This window comes from Carcharhinus amblyrhynchos, chromosome 5 (genome assembly GCF_965287045.1).
Source record: "Carcharhinus amblyrhynchos chromosome 5, sCarAmb.v2.hapA, whole genome shotgun sequence".
Taxonomy (NCBI): Eukaryota; Metazoa; Chordata; class Chondrichthyes; order Carcharhiniformes; family Carcharhinidae; genus Carcharhinus; species Carcharhinus amblyrhynchos.
Window position 1 is genome coordinate 64291439 of NC_137328.1, and position 27542 is coordinate 64318980.

At 43.8% G+C, this 27542-nt stretch overlaps 1 protein-coding gene across 2 annotated transcripts in view; it reads left to right on the forward strand.

The window, feature by feature from the left end:
- LOC145343078 (retinal dehydrogenase 2-like) overlaps positions 1–27542 on the forward strand; it is a 72932-nt gene that overhangs the window by 16272 nt on the left and 29118 nt on the right. For both annotated transcript variants that reach the window (XM_080188924.1, XM_080188926.1), the window contains 4 exons: positions 2194–2323; positions 12258–12319; positions 14492–14620; positions 19476–19589. In XM_080188924.1, coding sequence (XP_080045050.1) covers positions 2194–2323; positions 12258–12319; positions 14492–14620; positions 19476–19589 — 435 coding nt within the window. The remainder of the gene's footprint in view (positions 1–2193; positions 2324–12257; positions 12320–14491; positions 14621–19475; positions 19590–27542) is intronic.

A 27542-nucleotide genomic window follows, 5' to 3' on the forward strand; every position in this document is an offset into this window, starting at 1 on the left:
TTCTAGTCAAATGTGAAAGGAGGCGCTGCTAGAACTGGTTCTTGGGAATGTGGTGGACCCATGTGGCATCAAACAGCCCTAGAAATCTGGAGTCAGTGGGAACCAAGGGAAAACTCTCCGCTGATTGGAGTTATACATAGCACTAAAAAAGATGGTACGGTTGTTAGAGATTAATGATCTCACTGACATCTCTTCAGGAATTCCTCAAGGCAGCATCCTAGACCCAACCACCTTCAGCTGCTTCACCAATGACCTTCCTTCCATTGTGGTCAGGATGTTTGCTGATGATTGCACAATGTTCAGCACTGTTCACAACAACTCAGTTACCTGAAGCAGTCCTTTCCAAATACAGCAAAACTTGGACAATATCCAGGCTTGGGCTGACAAGTAAGAAATAACATTTGCACCACGCAAGTGTTAGGCAATAACCACCTCCAACAAGAGAGATTTGAGCTTTTGCCCCTTGACATTCAATAGCGTTCCCATTGCTGAATCCCTGACTATCAACATCTGGGGGTATTCTGGGGGTTACTATTGACCAGAATTTGAACTGGACTAGCCATATAAGTACTGTGCTGCAAGAGCAGGCCAGAGGCTAGGAATACTGCAGCTAGTAACTCACCTCCTGACTCCCCAAAGCCTGTCCAGCATCTAAAAATTAAAATAAAGTTTGCTTATTAATCACAAGTAGGCTTACGTTAACACTGCAATGAAGATACTGTAAAATCCCCTAGTGGCCGCACTCCAGTGCCCGTTCAGCCACACTGAAGAAGAATTTAGCATGGCCAATGCACCTAACCATCTACAGGGTACAAGTCAGGACTTTGATAGAATATTCTCTCCTCGCTTGGATGGGTGCACCTCTAAAAACATTCAAGAAGTTTGAGCCACAAGAAGCAGCATGCTTGATTGGCACGCCATCCACAATTTTGGGAAACTGCACACTGGTTTTCTCGACACAGCCAGCACTTAGAGAAAAAAATGTAAAATTTCACTCTTAGTGATCACATACTGCTACGTGGATGTCATTCTTGAAAAGCAACAATTTGTAATTCTATACCATCTTTAACATAGTAAAATAACTCAATGTGCTTCGCAAGAGCAATTTTCAAACAAAATTTGTCAAACCACACAAGGAAATATGAAGATTCATGACTAAAACTTTAGCCATGGAGGTAGGTTTTAAGGAGTTCTTTAAAGCAGGGAAGAGAAATAGGGAGGTGGAAGGATTCAGCAAGAAATTCCAAGCTTAAAGCCTGGGCAGCTGAAAGTATGTCAGTTAATGGTAGAAGAATTAAAACTGGGATGCTTAATAGGCCAGAGTGGGAGGTGTGCAGACATAACAGAGATTGTAGAAATGGATAAGATGACAGAGTTAGGGAGGGGCAAGGCCATGGAGGAATTTGAAAACAAGTATGCGAATTTATGACTTGGGATGTTTCACTAAATTTAATGCACTATATAAACACAATTGTTGTTGTTGATATTGACTCTATGGAAGGGAGCAAAAGTTGGAATTTGAGCTCCCTCCAACTCATACTCACTTCTATGCTTAAATTTCTGAGGAAAGGTACAGTATAAATACACCTTGATTCTCAAACTTGAAAATGTGCCCATCATCATCATGGCTGCACTTTTCAAATCTGTATTGCAGCCTCCAGACAACAATCCGTTTCTCTCCACCCTCCCCCACCTCCCTCCACACGCACACAGGTTCATAGCAGTGCCTGTGCATTCTATTAAGCATTTCAGTTACATGATTTCAATAAATTAACATGAGGGCATACTTAAATGTCAGGAAAAGACAGAATTGTGTTGTCCTACGTATTTACCCAAAGGTTACTGACAGAAGTTTCAATGCATTTTTTTTTGTTACTTTAATGTTAATGAGAAGAAATTCTATATTCATCAACTATTTTGACCAGACACTCAACCAGCTCAGGCCCTGTTAGGTGATCATCACAAAATAATGTGTGGCATGATTCATGGAATGGTACAATTACACTGAAGGTCATTGCAATAGGTTATTTAATAAAAGTCTTTACATCATTTGTATATTCTTAAATTAAGATGAATTTTTAACTTCTCAATTATTGGAGATAGCTGCAGGCACTCTCGGAAAGTTAGAGCTGATTTAGCTATAATTCGTTAGAACTAATATCACTGACTGGCAAAATTTTCATTTTATTTAAGACAATAGAATCTATTGACTCTGGAAAGCTCTTCCTCCATGCATACTTTGTAGACTTAGATGGCTCAATTAAAACACTGCGTTACTATGCTGGCTGGGCTGACAAAATCCAAGGACGTACCATCCCTGTGGGTAAGGTTTTATTTATGTTCATTAATTGTGTTAAATTAATGTTCTCATCTAACCTTGAAATAAACACTGTGGGAATTTTCTAATAATGTAAGAATGTTTTCATGAAGAGTGTTTATTTTTAGCTTAATTATTCTAATCTCAAGCTTTTCAGAACGAGAAACAAAATTATCTTGTCTGTTACTCCCAGTACAGGTCTTAAACTTCACTAATCCTTTAACAGCTGTGTTAGACAGAAAAGCTTTTTCATTTTATTAATAAACAATTATAAGTAAACTATTAACAAGTTATCCCAAAAATGCACATTTATCTTCATAGCTTTGGATCTTTAGTTTTGGCTACTTCCCTTCTAATTCATTATAGACAATTGATTTCTTATAAATGTATGGAACCATAAGCACCAATTTAAACTCTGGTGGAAATGGTACTTCTTCGTATGTGGGCACAGTAAGAAGCCTCACAACACCAGCTGACTAACTTGATGAAGGAGGGGCACTCCAAAACCTTGTGATTCTAAATAAACCTGTTGGACATTAACCTGGTGTTGTGAGATTTCTTATTATACCCATCTCAGTCCAATGCCAGCATCTCCACATTTTCATATGTGAACATAGATAGTAAACATGAGCAGAATTATTCACTTTTCATCACAGCGGAATCCAATTCTGTATTTAGCAAAATTGACTACTAATGCACTTTTCAGCAGGGATGATTTGGATACTATGCCATCCACAACTCCAGAAATTGTAGTGTTCCCTGTCACCCTGACAACTGGTCTATCCTATTGGTTATTCTATTGGCAAAAGGACTTATCAATAAGTAGCATGCAAATAGGTTTCCAATTCTTTCATATATTTAGTAATTTACGAATAGTTGCCTAAGAACAGGAGGTTTCCATGGCAGCGTTTTGCACCCAATTGACAAGATAGTTGGAGTTACATATACATCTGAAGTTATTTAATGTTCACAATCTGCATTAGAAACACAAAAATTATTTATTAATAAAAATAACTGTCCAGAGACCAGTAGATCATAGATCATAGAACCCTACAGTGCAGAAAGAGGCCCTTCAGCCCATCGAGTCTGCACCAAACACAATCCCACCCAGGCCCACAACTGCCCCGTAGCAGCCCACCAAATGCCATGGTGCCTTGATGTCTTCGACAAGTCTTCTGCCGAAGAGAGGACTCCATCCTGTTGAGTGACTCTCATTCCAATTGGTCCCTCAAGTCAGGTGACCCTCTCCTACTGTGTTTTCCTCAAAGGGACAATCACCACAAGTTGCAACTGTGGATGGTACACTCTCACTTTCTTTGGCTTCAAGAGCTCTAACACTTCTATCACTTTAGGCTTGTAGATCAAATATACTATACAGTTTGTTACATTAATGTAACTCGGTTACTCAGCAGTGATGGAAACTCTACTGAATTTTGGCAAGAATGTGAAGACTTACTCGAGTCCTTCAGTCCCTGTCAGCTGCAGTATAATTATAACTGCTGCAAATAAAGCTTTTTAATAATTCCAAGGCAATTAGTTCCCTAGATATTTTTCTTAATCTTATTTTTAAACTAAGTTGTTTAATGTTGGCAAAGAACCAACTGACCCATCCACTGCCATTTCACTAATACTAAAATTTCAGCAAACTTGTTTTAACACTGTTCTAAAGTGGTATCAATCCAACCTGGTACTTGTAGTATGACAGTACCGTTAAAAATGTCAAATGGCATTACAAATTGATAAAGCGTTCCCTCCCATTTCCAGAATGAGACCTTTGAAAAGATACATTGCAGAGGAATCTGATCATTTCCAGAGAGGCCAAATGGCAGAAAAAAAGGAAGCACAACTAAATTAAGCATCAAATATAATTTAACGAGTAAATATATGCTTTCAACCTTTCAAATAATTTCTAGTCCCTGGAATGAAACCACAGAATGTTTCCAGTGCTTGTTTGAATGGAAAATAAATCAACTCAGTCAGACCTGTAGAGAGTCAAGCTTAGTAAATTACTTCTTGTTATTAATAACAGCTTCATTGTTTTTTTAAAGATACATTGGCAAAATAAGTTTTAACTTTTAGAACAAAATAGGCAATAAATTGTTGGAAAGATTATTTTTAACCATAGCAAGAGATCCAGTGTTCCTCCATACAATGAGGGATCCAGACAGTTCCTCCTCCAGACAGTGAGGGATCCACACTGCTCTTCCAGACAGTGAGGGATCCAGACAGTTCCTCCTTTAGACAGTGACCGATCCAGACTGCTCCTCTTCCATAAAGTGAGGGATCCAGAAATTTGTGCCATACAGTGAGGGATCCAGACTGTTCCTCCTCCAGACAGTGAGGGATCCAGACTGTTCCTCCTCCAGACAGTGAGGGATCCAGACTGTTCCTCATCCAGACAGTGAGGGATCCAGACTGTTCCTCCTCCAGACAGTGAGGGATCCAGACTGTTCCTCCTCCAGACAGTGAGGGATCCAGATTGTTCCTCCTCCAGACAGCGAGGGATCCAGACTGTTCCTCCTCCAGACAGTGAGGGATCCAGACTGTTCCTCCTCCAGACAGTGAGAGATCCAGACTGTTCCTCCTCCAGACAGTGAGGGACCCACACTGTTCCTTGTCCAGACAGTAAGTGATCCAGACTGTTCCTCCTCCAGACAGTGAGTGATCCAGACTGTTCCTCCTCCAGACAGTGAGGGATCCAGACTGTTCCTCCTCCAGACAGTGAGGGATCCAGACTGTTCCTCCTCCAGACAGTGAGGGATCCAGACTGTTCCTCCTCCAGACAGTGAGGGATCCAGACTGTTCCTCATCCAGACAGTGAGGGATCCAGACTGTTCGTCATCCAGACAGTGAGGGATCCAGACTGTTCCTCCTCCAGACAGTGAGAGATCCAGACTGTTCCTCCTCCATTAAGTGAGGGATCCAGACTGTTCCTCCTCCAGACAGTGAGGGATCCAGACTGTTCCTCCTCCAGACACTGAAGGATCCAGACTGTCCACATCCAGACAGTGAGGGATCCAGACTGTTCCTTGTCCAGACAGTGAGTGATCCAGACTGTTCCTCCTCCAGATAGTGAGGGATCCACATTGTCCCTTATCCAGACAGTGAGGGATCCAGACTGTTCCTCCTCCAGACAGTGAGGGATCCAGACTGTTCCTGCTCCAGACAGTGAGGGATCCAGACTGTTCCTCATCCAGACAGTGAGGGATCCAGACTGTTCCTCCCCCAGACAGTGAGGGATCCAGACTGTTCCTCCTCCAGACAGTGAGAGATCCAGACTGTTCCTCCTCCAGACAGTGAGGGATCCAGACTGTTCCTCCCCCAGACAGTGAGGGATCCAGACTGTTCCTCCTCCAGACAGTGAGAGATCCAGACTGTTCCTCCTCCAGACAGTGAGGGATCCAGACTGTTCCTCCTCCAGACAGTGAGGGATCCAGACTGTTCCTCCTCCAGACAGTGAGGGATCCAGACTGTTCCTCCTCCATTAAGTGAGGGATCCAGACTGTTCCTCCTCCAGACAGTGAGGGATCCAGACTGTTCCTCATCCAGACAGTGAGGGATCCAGACTGTTCCTCATCCAGACAGTGAGGGATCCAGATTGTTCCTCCTCCAGACAGTGAGGGATCCAGACTGTTCCTCCTCCAGACAGTGAGGGATCCAGACTGCTCCTCCTCCAGACAGTGAGGGATCCAGACTGTTCCTCCTCCAGACAGTGAGGGATCCAGACTGTTCCTCCTCCAGACAGTGAGGGATCCAGACTGTTCCTCCTCCAGACAGCGAGGGATCCAGACTGTTCCTCCTCCAGACAGTGAGGGATCCAGACTGTTCCTCATCCAGACAGTGAGGGATCCAGATTGTTCCTCCTCCAGACAGTGAGGGATCCAGACTGTTCCTCCTCCAGACAGTGAGGGATCCAGACTGTTCCTCCTCCAGACAGTGAGGGATCCAGACTGTTCCTCCTCCAGACAGTGAGGGATCCAGACTGCTCCTCCTCCAGACAGTGAGGGATCCAGACTGTTCCTCCTCCAGACAGTGAGGGATCCAGACTGTTCCTCCTCCAGACAGTGAGGGATCCAGACTGTTCCTCCTCCAGACAGTGAGAGATCCAGACTGTTCCTCCTCCAGACAGTGAGAGATCCAGACTGTTCCTCCTCCATTAAGTGAGGGATCCAGACTGTTCCTCCTCCAGACAGTGAGGGATCCAGACTGTTCCTCCTCCAGACAGTGAGGGATCCAGACTGTTCCTCCTCCAGACAGTGAGAGATCCAGACTGTTCCTCCTCCAGACAGTGAGGGATCCAGACTGTTCCCCCTCCAGACAGTGAGGGATCCAGACTGTTCCTCCTCCAGACAGTGAGGGATCCAGACTGTTCCTCCTCCATTAAGTGAGGGATCCAGACTGTTCCTCCTCCAGACAGTGAGGGATCCACACTGTTCCTCCTCCAGACAGTGAGGGATCCAGACTGTTCCTCCTCCAGACAGTGAGGGATCCAGACTGTTCCTCCTCCAGACAGTGAGTGATCCAGACTGTTCCTCCTCCAGACAGTGAGGGATCCACACTGTTCCTTGTCCAGACAGTGAGTGATCCAGACTGTTCCTCCTCCAGACAGTGAGTGATCCAGACTGTTCCTCCTCCAGACAGTGAGGGATCCACACTGTTCCTTGTCCAGACAGTGAGGGATCCAGACTGTTCCTCCTCCAGACAGTGAGGGATCCACACTGTTCCTTGTCCAGACAGTGAGGGATCCAGACTGTTCCTCCTCCAGACACTGAAGGATCCAGACTGTCCACATCCAGACAGTGAGGAATCCAGACTGCTCCTCGTCCAGACAGTGAGGGATCTAGACTGTTCCTCCTCCAGATAGTGAGGGATCCACATTGTCCCTTATCCAGACAGTGAGGGATCCAGACTGTTCCTCCTCCAGACAGTGAGGGATCCAGACTGTTCCTTGTGCAGACAGTGAGGGATCCAGACTGTTCCTTGTGCAGACAGTGAGGGATCCAGACTGTTCCTCATCCAGACAGTGAGTGATCCAGACTGTTCCTCATCCAGACAGTGAGGGATCCATGCTATTTCTCGTCCAGACACTGAGGGATCTACACTTTTCCTTGTCCAGTCAGTAAGGGATCCAGACTGTTCCTCCTCCAGACAGTGAGGGATCCAGACTGTTCCTCATCCAGACAGTGAGGGATCCAGACTGTTCCTCGTCCAGACAGTGAGGGATCCAGACTGTTCCTCGTCCAGACAGTGAGGGATCCAGACTGTTCCTCGTCCAGACAGTGAGGGATCCAGACTGTTCCTCGTCCAGACAGTGAGGGATCCAGACTGTTCCTCGTCCAGACAGTGAGGGATCCACACTGTTCCTCATGCAGACATTGATGGATCCACACTGCTTCTCTTCCAGACAGTGAGGAATCCAGACTTTTTCTCCTCCAGATGGTGAGGGATCCACACTGTTCTTCATTCAGACACTGAGGGACCCACACTGTTCCTTGTCCAGACAGTGAGGGATCCAGACTGTTCCTCGTCCAGACAGTGAGGAATCCACGCTGTTCCTCATCCAGACAGTGAGGGATCCACACTGTTCCTCGTCCAGACAGTGAGGAATCCACACTGTTCCTCATCCAGACACTGAGGGATCCAGACTGTTCCTCATGCAGACATTGATGGATCCACACTGCTTCTCTTCCAGACAGTGAGGAATCCAGACTTTTTCTCCTCCAGATGGTGAGGGATCCACACTGTTCTTCATTCAGACACTGAGGGACCCACACTGTTCCTTGTCCAGACAGTGAGGGATCCAGACTGTTCCTCGTCCAGACAGTGAGGAATCCACGCTGTTCCTCATCCAGACAGTGAGAGATCCAGACTGTTCCTCCTCCAGACAGTGAGGGATCCAGACTGTTCCTCCTCCAGACAGTGAGGGATCCAGACTGTTCCTCCTCCAGACAGTGAGGGATCCAGACTGTTCCTCCTCCATTAAGTGAGGGATCCAGACTGTTCCTCCTCCAGACAGTGAGGGATCCAGACTGTTCCTCATCCAGACAGTGAGGGATCCAGACTGTTCCTCATCCAGACAGTGAGGGATCCAGATTGTTCCTCCTCCAGACAGTGAGGGATCCAGACTGTTCCTCCTCCAGACAGTGAGGGATCCAGACTGCTCCTCCTCCAGACAGTGAGGGATCCAGACTGTTCCTCCTCCAGACAGTGAGGGATCCAGACTGTTCCTCCTCCAGACAGTGAGGGATCCAGACTGTTCCTCCTCCAGACAGCGAGGGATCCAGACTGTTCCTCCTCCAGACAGTGAGGGATCCAGACTGTTCCTCATCCAGACAGTGAGGGATCCAGATTGTTCCTCCTCCAGACAGTGAGGGATCCAGACTGTTCCTCCTCCAGACAGTGAGGGATCCAGACTGTTCCTCCTCCAGACAGTGAGGGATCCAGACTGTTCCTCCTCCAGACAGTGAGGGATCCAGACTGCTCCTCCTCCAGACAGTGAGGGATCCAGACTGTTCCTCCTCCAGACAGTGAGGGATCCAGACTGTTCCTCCTCCAGACAGTGAGGGATCCAGACTGTTCCTCCTCCAGACAGTGAGAGATCCAGACTGTTCCTCCTCCAGACAGTGAGAGATCCAGACTGTTCCTCCTCCATTAAGTGAGGGATCCAGACTGTTCCTCCTCCAGACAGTGAGGGATCCAGACTGTTCCTCCTCCAGACAGTGAGGGATCCAGACTGTTCCTCCTCCAGACAGTGAGAGATCCAGACTGTTCCTCCTCCAGACAGTGAGGGATCCAGACTGTTCCCCCTCCAGACAGTGAGGGATCCAGACTGTTCCTCCTCCAGACAGTGAGGGATCCAGACTGTTCCTCCTCCATTAAGTGAGGGATCCAGACTGTTCCTCCTCCAGACAGTGAGGGATCCACACTGTTCCTCCTCCAGACAGTGAGGGATCCAGACTGTTCCTCCTCCAGACAGTGAGGGATCCAGACTGTTCCTCCTCCAGACAGTGAGTGATCCAGACTGTTCCTCCTCCAGACAGTGAGGGATCCACACTGTTCCTTGTCCAGACAGTGAGTGATCCAGACTGTTCCTCCTCCAGACAGTGAGTGATCCAGACTGTTCCTCCTCCAGACAGTGAGGGATCCACACTGTTCCTTGTCCAGACAGTGAGGGATCCAGACTGTTCCTCCTCCAGACAGTGAGGGATCCACACTGTTCCTTGTCCAGACAGTGAGGGATCCAGACTGTTCCTCCTCCAGACACTGAAGGATCCAGACTGTCCACATCCAGACAGTGAGGAATCCAGACTGCTCCTCGTCCAGACAGTGAGGGATCTAGACTGTTCCTCCTCCAGATAGTGAGGGATCCACATTGTCCCTTATCCAGACAGTGAGGGATCCAGACTGTTCCTCCTCCAGACAGTGAGGGATCCAGACTGTTCCTTGTGCAGACAGTGAGGGATCCAGACTGTTCCTTGTGCAGACAGTGAGGGATCCAGACTGTTCCTCATCCAGACAGTGAGTGATCCAGACTGTTCCTCATCCAGACAGTGAGGGATCCATGCTATTTCTCGTCCAGACACTGAGGGATCTACACTTTTCCTTGTCCAGTCAGTAAGGGATCCAGACTGTTCCTCCTCCAGACAGTGAGGGATCCAGACTGTTCCTCATCCAGACAGTGAGGGATCCAGACTGTTCCTCGTCCAGACAGTGAGGGATCCAGACTGTTCCTCGTCCAGACAGTGAGGGATCCAGACTGTTCCTCGTCCAGACAGTGAGGGATCCAGACTGTTCCTCGTCCAGACAGTGAGGGATCCAGACTGTTCCTCGTCCAGACAGTGAGGGATCCACACTGTTCCTCATGCAGACATTGATGGATCCACACTGCTTCTCTTCCAGACAGTGAGGAATCCAGACTTTTTCTCCTCCAGATGGTGAGGGATCCACACTGTTCTTCATTCAGACACTGAGGGACCCACACTGTTCCTTGTCCAGACAGTGAGGGATCCAGACTGTTCCTCATCCAGACAGTGAGGGATCCACACTGTTCCTCATCCAGGCAGTGAGGGATCCAGACTGTTCCTCGTCCAGACAGTGAGGAATCCACGCTGTTCCTCATCCAGACAGTGAGGGATCCACACTGTTCCTCGTCCAGACAGTGAGGAATCCACACTGTTCCTCATCCAGACACTGAGGGATCCAGACTGTTCCTCATGCAGACATTGATGGATCCACACTGCTTCTCTTCCAGACAGTGAGGAATCCAGACTTTTTCTCCTCCAGATGGTGAGGGATCCACACTGTTCTTCATTCAGACACTGAGGGATCCACACTGTTCGTCCATATTTGTGAAGGCCTTATTATGTTCCTCCTGATGTTGAGGCGTCCAAAATGTTGCCTCACGCTGGTGTACTGCAACTGTATCATTGTTATCTGTTTTAATTTTGATGGTGAGTGATTTCTCATGCACATCCGTAAGAATTCTGCAATTTAACTGAAGTAAATGATTTGCTTTCTAAGTGCCAGAAAGCTGGAACTACTTCCAAAAGCCAATATTAGATCTTTGCACCAAGTTAGTGCACTCTAGTCTGGACAAGGGCCATATTGAAAAATTGCAAAGGAATTCTTGAAAATTTGTCAACATTTTTAATAATTTTAAGTGTTTTACGAAAGCTGATGTTCCTGTTTGTCCTTAATCTTAAAAATCAATACATGCAATGTTTTTTATTGGCCACAGTAGTGGTCACTAGCCTTCTCATTATGCACAGGCTGTTTTGAAGTTCGTATGTTGTCATGTAAAATGGAGCTTGAACTTCAATTTTAAAATAGGGATATCCTTTTTAAATATCTTGCTTCCGATCAATATTGAATGGTTTTTGTAATATTAGTGACTGGATTAATTGTTAAAATAGCAGATAAATGTGTCAGGATTGTTTAATTTTCAAATGCTAATCGCAAGGAATCAATTCTAAACTTCTGGGCATGATTTTACCCGCTGCTCACGCCACGCTCCTGCTGTAGCAAGATCAGAGAATTTAGCGCCAAGTCAAATCTCCATTCATTCCAGCGGGAAGGGAAAATCCCATTGGCATGAATGGTGGTAATATTTCGGTCAAAGAATTTAGTACAGACACTTGATCTAATTATACTTATTGGCTGGAATCTTTCACCCATCGGGTGCATGCACTTGGCGGGCTCAAAGGCGGACGTGAAACATGCACCTGTCTGGGAAATACAGTCCCGCATGTGGTTGGTCCCAGATTTCATACTAGCTGGTCAATTAATGACCATCCAGCATGCTGTGAGAGATTGTGCAATGTGGGGGAGGATGGGAGAAGGGTGTGCTCCAAGCAAAGGGTGGGTACGGGCCAGCATTTCCAATGTACTCTCTCAGTTGAACAGCCAGTGTGGAGCTGTGTCACGGAATTACTGAGCAGTTAAAATAAATATCAATGGAAAATCTTTGCCACAACTATCTAGGCAGCACAATCATACACAACCTCAGTCCCCAGACACATTTGTTGCCTTTATTTGAGCCCTGACCTTTCTTTCTGCACTGGATCGAGGTTGCAGCATTGCCAGTTGGTCCACATGCTAACTGTAAAATCAAATGGGCAATGTAAAATTCTGGACAATTGGTGTTTAATTAATTTAGAGCAGCTTCTTGATTGTTGGCTAGCACACTTCAGACTCTCACGGACTCTCACAGGCACCTGCTGACAATAACTAGGACATTTTGTCCAATATCTTCTCGTGTGAGTACACGCAATTCCAAGTCAGATGCGCACCTAAACTTTGTACATAGAATTCTGGCTTTGATGTGTATTGTGTCTAACACACTTCTATTGCCTATATTGACTCAAATAATATACTGAATGACCAAACCATGCAAACATTTGCTTATGACACATGATGAAATTAATTTTATATTTTCTATTAGATGGAGATTATCTCACATTTACACGACACGAACCAATTGGAGTGTGTGGACAGATTATACCTGTAAGTACTCATTTTATCTTTTTTGAGCAAAATTCCAGAAAGAGATTGTAAGGAGTTTGACATCTGGCTAACAAAACCGTCACCCGTGTATAACACTATAACATGGGGACTAGCTGGTGTCATCATTTAGAAAATTACTTTTACTTCTGGAAGCTGTTTACGACTTTAGCCTACATTACTTGATAATTGTGCATCACCTTTTAGGTTCTAAGTCCTGGAAATCCCCCTAAAAACATTCCATATGCTATCTCACATGTTTTTACAGTCACCCTAACATTTAGCCCTTTGATAAAACTTCTAATCATTTGCCCTGATATATGACTGATTATGTTCCTGGGAATTTTTCCTGACATTAGGGGCATTAAGTGCTGAGGTGGAAATCCCCTTTCTCCTTCCTCTTAATATCTCTCATGATTGTTCATGGATCTAACAAAATAAGTTTGAGCAGTTTCATGACACAAGTCCAAACACAAAATGACTTCAATTTAACCTTGGGTCTCTTTCATTCAAACGAGGAAGAAAACCCTATTGATTAGAACAATGCTATCATTTTCTTGCTTATTGCTAACCAATGAGTGTTCAGAATTGAGCAAATCAGGGAGTTTCTGTAATAGGTGAAAATAAACTCTGTGGTATTACACATAATTTTATTACAACATTAGTAAACATTGAAGATGAAGCACCTTCATTTTGTACTGAACTCTATCAAGGTATAATGATTTTCCCATTTATAATCAGTTCCTCATCAATAAATGATTGCAAAACATTCATCAAATGCTTTAGTATGAAATCTGAATTTGTATCCTGCACAATAACCATTTAATTATATAATATTATAGATGGCCTGGCAGGCAACAGAATTGAAGATACGCATGAATGAGTTGAGTCGTCACCATTTTAACAATTAATGCTTGAGACTTCAAAGAATTTTGTAAATTGTATTTGAACATGCAGTTGTGCATGATCAGTTTTGAGTGAATAGGACAGTTAATTTGCATGAATTACGTGCAGGTTGATTTGAATTCATTATTGGCTTACTGATAAATAAAGACCAAGAACACCATTGGCTAGAAGGTTCCTGTTCCAAGTTATGTTCCTATAAGGTTGCTGGTATGCTGTTGATCCTTCATTTATAAATCATTTAGTCGCATTAAAATAAAACATCACTGTCCATTGCGTGTGACAACATAAAAATTGGTTTGTGAAGATTTTGTCTGTTTAATATTTCCAGCAATACCCTCTTTTACACCATCAAATAAATTCTACAAACCCACATTCATTGTAAGGAGCTGCATTGCAAGGGTTGGATTTTACACCCACTCATTGGCAGGTTTGAAGGTCAGGATTGGACCTGTTAAACCACTGGGCAGCCTGCCTGTTGCCCATCTTGCCCCGACCACAGTAATACCAGTGTGGGGCCGGGGGGTGGGGGGGAGTGTTGTAGTATTGGGTCATTAAGCCAATTGAGGTCCTTAAACATCAATCATTTCCCACTTTGGGGATCATTGCACGTCTGCAACGATTTAACCAGCAGCTGGAGGGGCCAATACCAAGCAGCCAGCCCAGAGTGTCTCCCTGTGCAGGCTGATGATAGGTGGGAGGGAGCTGCTTAACAGCTCCTTGGGCCCTTCAGAGGGCCGATACAAGATTTTACCTCTAATCCACCACCCCCACCCCCACACTTGCCTTTCACCTCTTGACCTCAAACTCCATGCTCTCCCCCATCCAAATGACCCCCCTTACCCCCACATACCAAGGCAGCTAGTAAAACCTCCAGCCATTTACCCAAATTCTGTGTTCGCCCTGTGTTCATCCTTACTATTCAGCCAGGGGTGGGAATCTAGCACCTTGTAAAATTCAGTCCAAATTGGGTGCAGGACACAGAACTGTGTTATAGCCCAGTCTCTGACCTACATTTCCTTTCAGCTCAATTGTGTGCAGTGTGCGCAGGAGCCTTTATTTAACAACCATGTATTACATCTTTACTGGAGATGCCAAGCATAGGCAATTTCACAAACTCATTTATCACCATGCATATGAACAGAGAATTCGTATTCTATTATGTCTTCCAAATATTATTGCTGTGATAAAAATAATTATTTCTGTAACACTAATCTATGATCTTTAATAAAATATGATGCCATTAATGTGATACACTTTTTGTCACAACAGTGGAACTTCCCACTGCTGATGTTTACTTGGAAGCTTGCTCCTGCACTGTGCTGTGGCAACACAGTAGTTATCAAACCGGCCGAGCAGACCCCACTCACCGCACTCTACATGGGAGCTTTAATCAAAGAGGTAACACTGCTGATGTTCCTTACTGAATCAATTGTTTCTGCAGCTGTAAACTCTAGTAAATTCATATCTACCCCTGTAACTGTCCCAAAGTGACATCCAGCCCCAACTGATGAAGGAGTTATAGATTCTTAGAAAATTGTTGTAAAGGTTTGATCTGAATAAGGCTCTCCAACTAAATAAAAAGGCTGTTGGAATGAAAATTGCCTTCATTGTGCCTGTCCTCCAGATATAAAATGAGTGAAAAGAAGTCCAATTTAAGGTGTCGTGGAGGTGTTTCCTTTTGCTGCTTACAACATATTTTAGACACCTTACATATTCAAATCATGAGCATAATACTTTTTTGAGGATCCACATCAGAAATTGATTTGTCTAGAATGCAACACTTCTACGTTAAAACCTGGGACTGCTGCCCACAGCCTACCCTCTCCTGATTTCCCCAGCTTCTTCTGTTCACTACCAAAGTCTCAGCAAACGGAGCTTGCTAACCCTCATGACTGGCAAGCTGTCTCTGGGCCCACGCAACTCGCAACTATACTAATGAGGTTTGTGAACCAATCTGCCATGTTCCCAAAAAAAAAATTTGCCACGTTCCTGTCTCGGGCCCGAGTAAGTGAGTGCAAGATCACCCCTTAGTGGACACCATCTAGTTTCAAGACTTTTGTTTTTGGGGTGCATTAATGTCTAAAATATTGACAAAAACACTTGAGTGATTACTGCAATTAAAAAAAAATCATACCAATCCCTCCGTTATTCATAGTCTAGGTTTTTTTTATAAGCTTTTCTTGCTCACTTATCTTCTGGTATGATAAGAGCAAAATGCTTCAGATGCTGGAAATCTGAAATAAAAACAGAAAATGCTGAAAAAACTCAGCAATTCTAGCAGCGTCTGTGAAGAGATGCTGCTGAGTTTTTCCAGCACTTTCTGCTTTCATCTTCTGGTACAAGTCTGTTTGATTGTAAATGGTTAAATTTAGCTGGTAAAGTGGCTTTCATAAGTCACAGCAGGTAAATTATTTACTAGAACTCTAGACATCGAACTGGAATTGGTTGATCATTTTTCTTCACTTCATACTAAAGGTCTAGGTCAAGTCAAGCTTGAGTTGATATCCTTAGGCAACTTAGTAAAAAGCTATCATAAAGGATGCAAAATTTCCTGCTTTACTGATTTTTAAATGCAACTGTTAATCTATGGTAAACCTACTTTTCAGAAGCTACGCATTAATGTTCAGTTGCACGGTGCTATTAAAATAAAAATACTCAGCATTGTTATTAAGTTGTGCTGAGATTCTTTTAAGCATGGATATAAGAAACATTGAATTTCTTATTACTGATCAACTTTAGCAAGCAATTTTGACATTGTTTCCTTCTGGTAAAGGTATAGGGAGACAGACATGCTGGTATTTCTTACGACTGAAAATTAAATATTAACTTCCACAGAAAAACTGCTTTGATTTTTTTTTAGACAAGATCAGTCAAATGGCCACAGCAGTTGTATTCTTTGCTTTTTTATCCAATCTGAAAATATTGAGTTGAAAGTTCTGCAGATCATTAAAAGTTTTTCAAATGCCCTTAAAAGCATACAATTTCCATTGAGAAATCTAGGTGAGGGGTGAGGCCCAGAGGACAGAGTACCATCAAATTGAAAGAAGGTTTAACATATTTTTTAAAATTAGTTAATCGAGATGTCATTAAGCAATCTGGAACTTGCATTTCTAAAGTCAGTTCTGCACATGCAGATTGGGCAGAATTCTCCAGCCCTTCCTACTGGCAAAATCTTCTGGTCCCAGTAAAGTCGACCCCCTCCCCGGGTTCCCCGACAACAGTACATGACAATCACCATTGACTTCAGAAGATCCCACCAACAGCAAGAGATTCCTGTTTTGTTTTCCTTTCTTGTTTATTCTGCATTCAGGAATAACAATTGTAGAAATCTGTCTTTTGTAACATGATTGATGCTTATCAATTGATGCGGCACGGTGGAATAGTGGTTAGCACTGCTGCCTCACAGTGCCAGGGATTTGGATTCAATTCTGGCCGTGGGTGACTGTGTGGAGTTTGCACATTCTCCCCGTGTCTGTGGGTTTCCTCTGAGTGCTTTGGTTTCCTCCACAGTCCAAATATGTGCAGGTTAAGTGGATTTGGCCATGCAAAATTTTCCCTTGAGTGTTTCTTTTATTCATTTGTGAGACATGGGTGTCACTGGTTGGCCAGCATTTATTGCCCATCCCTAGTTGCCCTTGTTCAGAGGGCAGTTGAGAGTCAACCACATTGCTTTGGCTCTGGAGTCACAATGTGGGTATGCCAGCGTTGGACTGGTGTAAACACAGTAAAAAGTCTGACAACACCAGGTTTTAGTCCAACCGATTTATTTGATATTCACCTGACGAAGGGACTAACCCCGAAAGCTTGTGCGTTTACTATCAAATAAATCGGTTGGACTAATATCTGGAGTCACATATAGACCAGGCCAGTAAGGACAGCAGATTTTTTCCCTAAAGAACATTAGTGAACCAAATTGGTTTTTTCAACAATCGACAATGGTTTCAGGATTATAAGTAGATTCTTAATTCCAGGTAATTTTTTTGGAATTCAAATTCCACCATCTGCCAGAGCAGAATTCGAACCCAGATCCCCAGAACATTCACTTCTGGATTAATAGTCTAGTGATAATAGCACCAGGCTATTGCCTCCCCTCAGTATCCCTAGATGTCTAGGTTAGATAGATTAGCTATGGTAAATATGTGAGTTTACGGGAAAGAGTGGGAGAGGGTCCTGGGTAAAATACTCTGTCAGAGAGTCAGTGCAGACTCAATAGGCCGAATGGCCTCCTTCTACACTGTAGGGATTCTATGATTCTATTGTTTACTAAGTTCTGTTTCAAATAATAGTCAAATCATCATGCAAGCTTAGACAGATTTTTCAAAGCTAAATTGAAAGTTAGTCAATTTTCTCCCTACCTAACTTGCTTCAGAGTATCAGTTTGACACTCCGCTCATTGTCTGTACACTAATGAGACACTGGCCTTAAAGATAGCTCAGGCCATGTGGCAATAATAATTGGTGAGACACATTTGCAGTCTGCCTTCTGATGGTCCATTGTGTACCTGTTGTAATAATCATTTACAAATTTAAATGTGATGAGAGAAGCATATTTCCCACCAATGCTATAAGAAGTTAACATAACTGCATTTCAATTGCACCACCCTCATAAATATATTAACATGGACTTAATGAACTGTGTAAGTGTGGGATGATTCTCCAAGCCAGCTAATTCCCATTAGGGATCACATTGGCCTGGAGAATCATCCTGGGATAAAATGCTTATTATTGTCTCTGTCCTCTAAAACCATAGAATTCAGACAGTGCGGAAGGAAGCAATTTGGCCAATTAAGTCAACTCTCTGAAAAAACACTCTTAGCCAGGCCCTGAACCAACAACACCTCCCTCCCCTCCCCCCATCCCTGCCCTATTCCCATGCACTTACCATGGCCAATCTACCTAACCTGTGGATTTCTGGACTGTGGGAGGGAACCAAAGTACCTGAAGGAAACCCATGCAGACATGGGGGGGACATGCAAACTCCACATAGAAAGTCATCCCATGCTGGAATCAAACCCAGGTCCCAGCCACTGAGGCAGCAGTGCTAACCACTGTGCCACCCCAAAACTTTGAAGTTCCTTGGCCACTTTAATCACCTCTCCCCTGGAGAGCTGGAAGGCTTCCAGATCAACCCAGCACTCTGTCTAGCAGAAGGGATTCCTCTTTCTCTGTCCAGGAAGCTGCAGGTCTTCGTAATGGCAACCTTTACATAAAAGTGGAACTGAAAAGCACTTGGCTCTTTTGAAGTTGCCTGTAGCTGCGTAGCTAACTGCATGCTGAGTAAAAACCACTAAGGTGTCAATCAAATGGAAGTTAAAAAGACTGTTTCCATTCAATTTCAATCCAGGAAAGCAGGAAAATTTCTCTCGGATTTGTTTTGGCCATCAGAACTATTTGGTTTGACTTGATTGGATTTGATTTGATTTGATCAAAAATTACTTCAGGGAATTACATTGACAATGATTTATATTGCTTAATTCACCAGCTGTCTTCTCCATGTCATGATCTCTGCTACAGCTAGAAATTGATCCAGTTCTCTTTTGGACAAGTGCAGTGAATCAACTCTTAGCACAGGGTCTGGTAGCTTGCCACTCAGAGCTGCAATTCTCTGTGAAAGAAAAAATAGATGACATTTGACTTAGTTCTACTCTTGGACACTTTGTATGTAATGACCTATATCTATCTATATACACACAGTTTACTCACATCTATATTTTAAACACATCTGTTAGATTGCCAGGCAGATTTTTAAGTCTACCTGGTTTTAAGTTGGGTACATCAGCCCTCTGACGCTTTTCTGATCCTTTTCCAAGGCTTCTATATTCCTCACCATAAGAGGAAATAAAACAGGGCAGAGTATAAACCACTCTCCTAGAAGATCCTCATTGTTAATCATTTCTGGCAAAAGGAACAAGATCAGGCCAATACCTAATTATCATGCAAAAAGGGATGCAACTTACCTGCAGACTGATGGCATGTCACGCGGTGCCCATTCATTCTGATTTAAACTCGTAATGTCTTCTTTTATTGCACTGAAGAATAATTACAGCTCCATATGTAAGTAAAGGTGTAATTGTCCTTCATTTTCATGATTAGAAATATAACCTTAGCATCCTATCAATGTTGGTAGCCTGCAGCAGTCAGATAACCTTTTTAAATTACTGTTTGAAGTAATTTAAAAACTGAAGAATGCAATGCATTCTTAACTAATGCACCTTAAAGATTTTTGAATATTAACTCATTGCCTTTCCCTTTAGGCAGGATTTCCTCCTGGAGTGGTGAATATTGTTCCAGGATATGGATGTACAGCAGGAGCAACTATAACCAGTCATATGGACATAGATAAAGTAGCCTTCACTGGTTCTACGGAGGTACTTTGAACGAAACACCATTCCTTTGTAAAACTTGCAGATCTCAAATCAATTTTAGATAACGTCTGTATTATTGCTTTTGACAAATCATAGATATCAAGAGGACTTTAACCATAATTTGTGTCTCCAGGATTTGGAAATGGTTTGTGCTAATACAGTATGCTTGTATCATCCAATATGGGGATAAACGTTTCACTAAATTCTGGAAATCAAAACAGCGTTCCAGAATTCAAACTTAAAATCTCTAAAACTTTAGCAGACAAACGTGAAGCACATTTTTGAGGAATTGTTAAGGAATCCACATGCGTACTGGGAATCTTTGAATATCCACCATGATCACTTGCGAGCTAGACATAAAAGGCTGGAAATTCTGTGACGTTCCTTAATCTCCAGCAAATGTAATAGATGTTCAGAGAACTTCTTCCACCCATTGCATATTAACTGCATACTTACTGGCAGATCACTTCTTCCTCTTCCAATTCAGCTATCAAGGACTGAACTAGGACCATACAAGTTAATAATAAACAGCACATTCTCTTTTTTAAGTTGTGACTGCAGCACCATGCGTATCAGTCATATGGAAGAATGATTAATCTCTCTGCTGACATATGCCCAGCAGGAATCATTTATCTGGTAATGGAAAATTAGATTACATGTTTATGGAAGCATGTTTGTCATTTTGTCTCTTCCATACTCACAGGATCATAAGAATTTCTGGGGTGATTTTCATTTCCAGTGTACATTGGGCATGCAGTGGACGGGCATCAGCGCTGTCTGGCCAATGCGTTTGGCAGATTGCCAATTCAATTTGCATGTTTGGGCCTTATTTACAATGAGTGGGTGAGCTGCTAACATTAATCTTGATAGACTGTGGACTGATTGGGAAGGCAGAAAAGTAGGTGGGGTGCTGCTTAAAGTCAGCCTCTAGCCCCTTAAAGGTGAGCTGCATCTTTTTAGATGAGAAGAGTGAGTCATCGAGGAAAATTCACTTCTTCAGTGCAGCCATGGAACTGCTCATCTAGCAGGTGAACTACAGACAGAGGACCATTTTTGTCTGCAGTGGAAAATGGCGCTGGGCTGGCTGGATGGGAAAAGAGTGAAAAACCCAATCATTCTCGGGAGGCAGGCAGTCAATTTAAATAATTAACAACTCATCTAAGATCAGTTCTTCGGAGTCATCAGCATTTTGCCAGCAGCAGAATGGCCACTTGCCAACTGGGGAGGCCACCAGTCTCGTGAAAGTGAGGGATCAACAGAGCTGGAGGCACCATGTTTGAAAGAGGAACCCATGGGCAGGAAGGGTCACCTCTGCAGCTTCAATGGGCCATCTGGGGAGACTTGCCTACATAGCTCCCCTCATCTTTAATTTAAACTTTACCTTTTTGAAACGCCACCGTGTTAGGGATGCCGTATTGACTTGTCTCTGCGTCTGGGACTGCTGAGGCTCTAGAGCTGCCCGCACTCTGACTAGGATGGCTCAGCAGCATTCCCAGTCATTCAAGCTGGAGACAGCCTCCTAATTAGACATCTCCAGGAATAGCTGAGCATCTGCCCCTGCCAGTACGTGAGAGCTTAGAATCCCCATTTCGCCCTGTCACTGGGGTCCTGCTGCCCTTAGCAAACCTCTGCCCCAAGTCTCTCATCAAATTTTGATTTGATTTCTTATTATTGCATGTATTAGGATACAGTGAAAAGTGTTGTTTCTTGTGTGTTATACAGACAAAATATATTGTTCATAGAGTACATAGGGGAGAAGGAAGGAGAGGGTCCGGAAAGCATAGAATGAGAGTATAAGATAGAATTAGAGGGTATACTGGGGACAGCTCGCAAGAAGCTACCTCGCTCCAGCGAATTAGCCTGCAGCAATGGAATGGAACGGCTGAGTGATCACTATCATGAAATTGTTCCTGGGACATGGCCAAAATGAAAATTTGCATTTATATCACTTTTCACAAGCATCAGAAATCTCAAAGTGCTTTCCAGTTTTTTTGAATTTCTTCTCTGTTTTAATTTGGGAAATAGCAGTCAATGTAAACTCAGCAAACTCCCACAAATGGTAATGTGATAATGACCACACAATCCTTTTTTGTGATGTCGATTGAGGGATAAGAATTGGTCAGGTCAAGGGGTTAAGTTCCCTTCTCTTGTTCAAAATAGTGCCATAGAATCTTTTGCATTCATTCAAGCAGGCAGATGGAGCACCTGTTTAACATCTCATCCAAAAGACAGTGCCTCCAACCGTGCAGCACTCCCTTAGAACTGTACTGGAGTGCCACTGTAGACTTTTGTACTCAAGCCCTGGACTGGGACTCAAACCTGGAGACTCAGAGTTGAGAGTGCTACGAAATAAACGATGGTTGATACTCTAATGCAGGGAGAAATTTCATGTGCTCATCAGAGCAGCCTTTTCAGGAACAATTTGGGATAAAGAACAAATGCTGGCCTTGCAAGTGAAATTCACAGCTCATGAAAGAGTAAAAGAAGACTTCCCATCACATCTGTGGTTGAAGAATTGGAATGGTCTGATTTGTCCTCAATTACACCTTTCAGTGTACTGACTTCAGTGGACCTTAGTTCTGAACAAAACCTTATCCCCTGGCTGGTTACCATGTACCTTATGTCTGATTTTGGGTGTGAACATGTCCCAAATGTAAACTAGACAATTTTGTACCTGCATTTTTATCATGTATGTTGGTCATCTCTTGGGCCTAACATTTTCACCCGTTGGATGAGTGCATTTGGTAGGCCCGAAAGCAGGCACCAAATGTGCTCCTGGTTGTGGTTGGCCCTGAGTGTGATTTCACACTGGCTGCCCAATCAACAACCATCCAGCGTGAAATGTGCAGTGTGAGAGACTAAGCATTGCCAGGGAAGGTGGAAAAATGGGAAGCTCCAAGAAAAGGAAGGGTGCGGACTGGCGCTTCCAGTGTGCTGTCTCAGGGGGACAGTGAATGCGGAGCTGTCTCAGGGAACTGCCAACCCGGAAAAAGTAAACATTGGTTGAAAAAAATCTCTGCCCCGAGTGGCTAGGCACCACAATGATAAACATACCTCAGTACCTATTTGTTAATATTATTTGAGCGCTAACATTTCATCCCACCATGGTTCAAGGTTACAGCTTAAACATAAAGCCTAAATAGCCCAACCACCAACTGTAAAGGCAGATGGGCAATGTAGAATTCCAACAGTTGGTGTTTGATTGATTTAAAGTGGCTTCTTGATTGTCGGTGGGTATGCTGCCAACTCATGTGCATGCCAGCAACCAAAAATTGCACATTGTGCAAAGATGTCAGACTGCATGCCCCAAGGTCTTCTCAAGCAATTTCATGTGATTCCAAGGAAGGCATGCAGTTGAATGTTGAACATAAAGTTCTGGGCTTGTAGTTTTAAAAGTTGCTCTGTAGCTTCTGAGAGTGCAGAATGTATAATGATAGGTAAATTGGTACGTGCTGGTCTGCAAAACATAAGCTCTGCCAGTGATGGGATAGTTGCATATAAGGTTTTCTACCGCACTTGCCCAGAAAATCCCACCTGAGGTCAACGAACCTTTGCATGTTCTGCCTCCCCATGCCCCCCGCCCCTGCCCACTCTGTTTCATGTGGTGGGTGGCTTATGTGAAATTTTCCCCCCACCCCCACCCCCACCCCTGCAAGGTGTTGCTCTTAGATAAAACATTGCAATTTGTAGATCTTGTTTGGTCTGTCTACATTTGAGAATAAAGGATGTCAAATCATTCATTTAGCTTGGCAATCAGTTCTAGGGTCATGGAGGAGAACAAGCAATGTGATCAATATTATACTTCTCACACATACCCTTAAATCTGGACCATTATCCATAATTATCTCTCTGAGCACACCAAATAATAAGGGTGCACACAGAGTTTTGCTTGACGTATTGTGAAATTGTTGACCAGTCGGATATTTGGTAAAGTAATTGATGATGACAATGCAGTCAGTGCCTTGGACAGGAAAGAGGTCTTGCGATTTTGGGCTAAGAATGGGTAAGACTTTCATGTGGAATCAGTGGTGCTCTGCACTGACTTAGCACATTTTCTTGATATGCCACACACTCCTTGACAATGACTTCAATGTCATTGTCCATACCCAGTCTGTCTCTCTTGCAAATCTGATCATCAAGCCTAGGCACATGTGTGAGTGAAGAAGTCATTGAAGAATATCAGGTCTCAAAGGTTCTGTTATGATGACCTGCCTGCACTTTGAAATATCTCCCTGAAAAATGCTTAATTGATCCTGACAAGACCAAAACAATCTTATTTGTGGACAGGTGGAATTGAGTCAGACTATCCTTCAATGGTTGTTTTCTATAGTGCAGAATCTTTCACCATTTCTTCTTGTGGCTGTTGGCATTTGAATTGCACAAAATGTACCAGATTAATTTGAAGAACATCACCAAGTTTGATGTCCATTAAATCAATTTGTAGACCGAAGGAAACATCTTCTGTTTTCACTGGGTTGGGGTGGGGCAGCACAGTGGCACAGTGATCAGCACTGCTGCCTCACAGTGCCACGGACCCGGGTTCAATTCTGGCCTTGGGTCACTGTCTATGTGGAGTTTGCACATGTCTGCATGGGTTTCCTTTGGGTGCTCTGGTTTCCTCCCACAGTCCAAGGATGTGCAGGATAGGTTGGTTGGCCATGCTAAATTGACCCAGTGTCAGGGGGATTAACAGGGTAAATGTGTGGGATTACGGGAATTGGGCCTGGGTGGGATTGCGGTCGGAGCAGACTTGATAAATTGAATGGCCTCCTTCTACACTGTAGGGATTCTAAACAATCTTATCTGTTTCTGACAGGATAACAGATGGTAATTCTTACTACTTGAAGGTACCCACTGTGTGGATCAATATGTGGCTTTTTGTAGCTATACATATCTATATGTGTCAGACAGGCCCTTTTCTGAAGGCTTTGTCTGACACATGCCTTGCAGAATTGATGAAAAGCTGGATATTTCCTTGGTAACGGAGAAGGCCAAGCTTTCTATGTGTCTTGTTGGATTTGGCTAATCCAATGAGTGCATCAACAATTTGCGGTTGTACTTAGCAGCAGCAAGTTTTGGCAATCTTTGGTCAATTTAGCAATCAACCTAACCCACACATCTTTGACTGTGGGAGTGGATGTGATCATCAGGTCAAAAATTCTGTTTGTCAGCTCTGCATTTGAAAAAATCACAGTATCCTTTTCTCTGCATCTCCTGATGAGGTGATCTATGGATTCTGCAGGCTGTTGTTGAAATAACATGAATTCTAGCTGACAGATGTATTAGTTTAATCTGATTCTGGATTGATCTTCCAATGTAGATCAAACTTTTGTGGATCCTTTAGCTGTTTGGCTGTATATCCTGATGTAGACATTCATTTCCAATTGCTAGGTGATTATTAATAGCTTGTTTGTCAGATTCAGACACACCTGAATCAAGAAACCACGGGCGGTATTTCCTGGCCTTGTCTACGATAGACATCATGGTGGGTGGGAGCGAAAAATACCATGAGATAGGAAAAATTAGATTACTGCCACTATAAAAGCAACCTGGGATTGTCTGCTCCAGTCATCCATGGCTGGCCACGTTTCTGACTGTAGCACATTGTGAACATCATTTTAATACATTTACATAACATTATAAGGACTGATTGATGGAATCATCACTCCACGCTGAAGCAAGAGGGCACATTAGCGTCCAATTAGACTAATGTGTTTCACAACAATATATAAGCGCCATGTACCTGGCGACCTATATTCACTCATGACCAAGGATCTGTCTGACTACCTTGAAACGCACAGCGCTTGCAGCAACGCAGACTCAGCAGCACCACATCACTTTCAGGGAGATGTCAGAGTCAAGATTCTACCCACCAAACCAGCGGTCAGGCTTTTAATGTGCTGCAGGGTAATGCTTATACTGGGGAAAGGGGGAATTAGGCCTGAGGCAGGGGCAAGGACTTAACTGGTAAAGAAAGATAAACTGGAAGGGCTTGGAGGGGTTAGAATGGTGAAGGTTGCATGCAGACACATGAATGAGTGGTGAGGGAGGCAGTCAGGATGGGGAGAGAGCAAGTTACTGACTGACATAAGCAACCAAACCATAAGACAATAATCATAGGAGTCTGCTCCACCATTCAATGAGATCATGACTGATCTGATATAATCCTCAACTCCACTTTCCCAATTTATCCCAATAACCCTTGATTCCCTCACTGGTTAAAAAACTGTCCATCTCAGTTTTGAACATACTTAGCAATCCAGCCTCCACAATTCCCTCTTTAAATATAGTGCCTAGCTTGTCAAACTCTATGCAGAACCTCTTTCCTCATTTTGCCTATATTGTTGGTACCCATATGGATCACTACGGGATTCTCTCCCACTGAAAGTTCCTCTCCAGCCTGGAATAAATGTTGCAAACGCTGGCACTGGGCAAGTAACACAACCATCTGGAATCTTGCTAATTGCTGCAGAGAATTGTGTCAATCTCCCTCATAATACTGTCCCCTACTATCGCTACTTTCTTATGTGTTCCCCCCTCTTGAACTGCTACCTATTACACAGTGCCACGGTCAGTCAGCTCATCCACTCTGTACTCTCATCCAAATAAGCTGAAAGAACCTCACACCTGTTGGACAATTGCAGTGTCTGACACTCCTGCCTTCTGGCTTCCCTTATTTGCTTCAGCTGCAGTCACCCTCTCCCATCTCTGACCACTTTCCAAACCAGAAGATTATATTCTAAGGAGTGTGACCGCCTCCTGAAACAAAGCATCAAGGTAATGCTGTCCCTGGTGTGTTGCAGTGTCCATTGCTCAGCCTCTGAGCTTGAAGCTCTTTCAACCACAAGATACTCACTGTGGACATGCTTGCTCTAGATAACACCAATGTCCATGATTTCCCACATGCTATAGCCTTAACACATCTACCATACTTACGAGCTTTAACTAATTGCTTAATTTTTTTATTCAAGTTTTTCTCTTAGATATTAACTGATCTTATCATGAGCTGCAGGGCAAAGTTAAACCTTTCAAAAATAGTCATTGACCACTTATCGGATATTCACCAACAGCTCACTTGTCCCCTGTAGAGCAGAAACCAATTTCAAACTTCCACGTTCTGTCCAAACTTGCACTCAGTGTCTGGCAACTTTGGGCCAAGATGGAGGGATTGCTGAGTGAAGAAGCTCTTTGATGTTGAGGTTGCAAAGACTGCACTTGTCCCATTCCAAGCAGCGGGAGGGCATATCTGGGCAGCCTCAGTCAAGCCCACAGATGTTGTGCACAGGGCATTGTCATAATATCACGTGTATTGGTCTGAGGCGTTTCTGGCATCATACTGGACCACAGGTGGCAGACTCCGTCAGAGAAGGCATTTTCAGCTTTTACATAGGGAAAAGATATAATGGGACATTCAAGGGTCATGATGTGGATATACCGGCATTGGACTGGGGTAAACACAGTAAAAAGTCTGGCAACACCAGGTTTAAGTCCAACCGATTTATTTGATAGTAAACTCACTAGCTTGTGAGTTTATTATCAAATAAATTGGTTGGACTTAAACCTGTGTTGCCAGACTTTTTACTACATTCAAGGGTGCCAGAGGGAGGTATAAGTCAGATTGTGCAAGTGTCCTCAAGATGGGGAGGGGTGAAGTTCACACGGGCCATAGATACATCTACCTCATCATGTTCCGGGGATAACAAAGGGGTATCCATCACAGTCATGATGGAATCAAGGAATACAGTGGGAGGATTGAGAGATTCTTGGAGGGAGGGAAACCTGAAAATTAAGCTTCTGCAGGACAATGGAAGGGATTTGCACACTCACAGGGACAGTACAGTCTGCCAATGAGACTCAGAGCAGCACATCTAAATGCCTGGACAAAGCAACCTCAAAACAGTCAGCCCTGTAAAGTTTTTGTTGCGGGGAGGTGTGCAGTGGGGAAAGAAAGAAGCG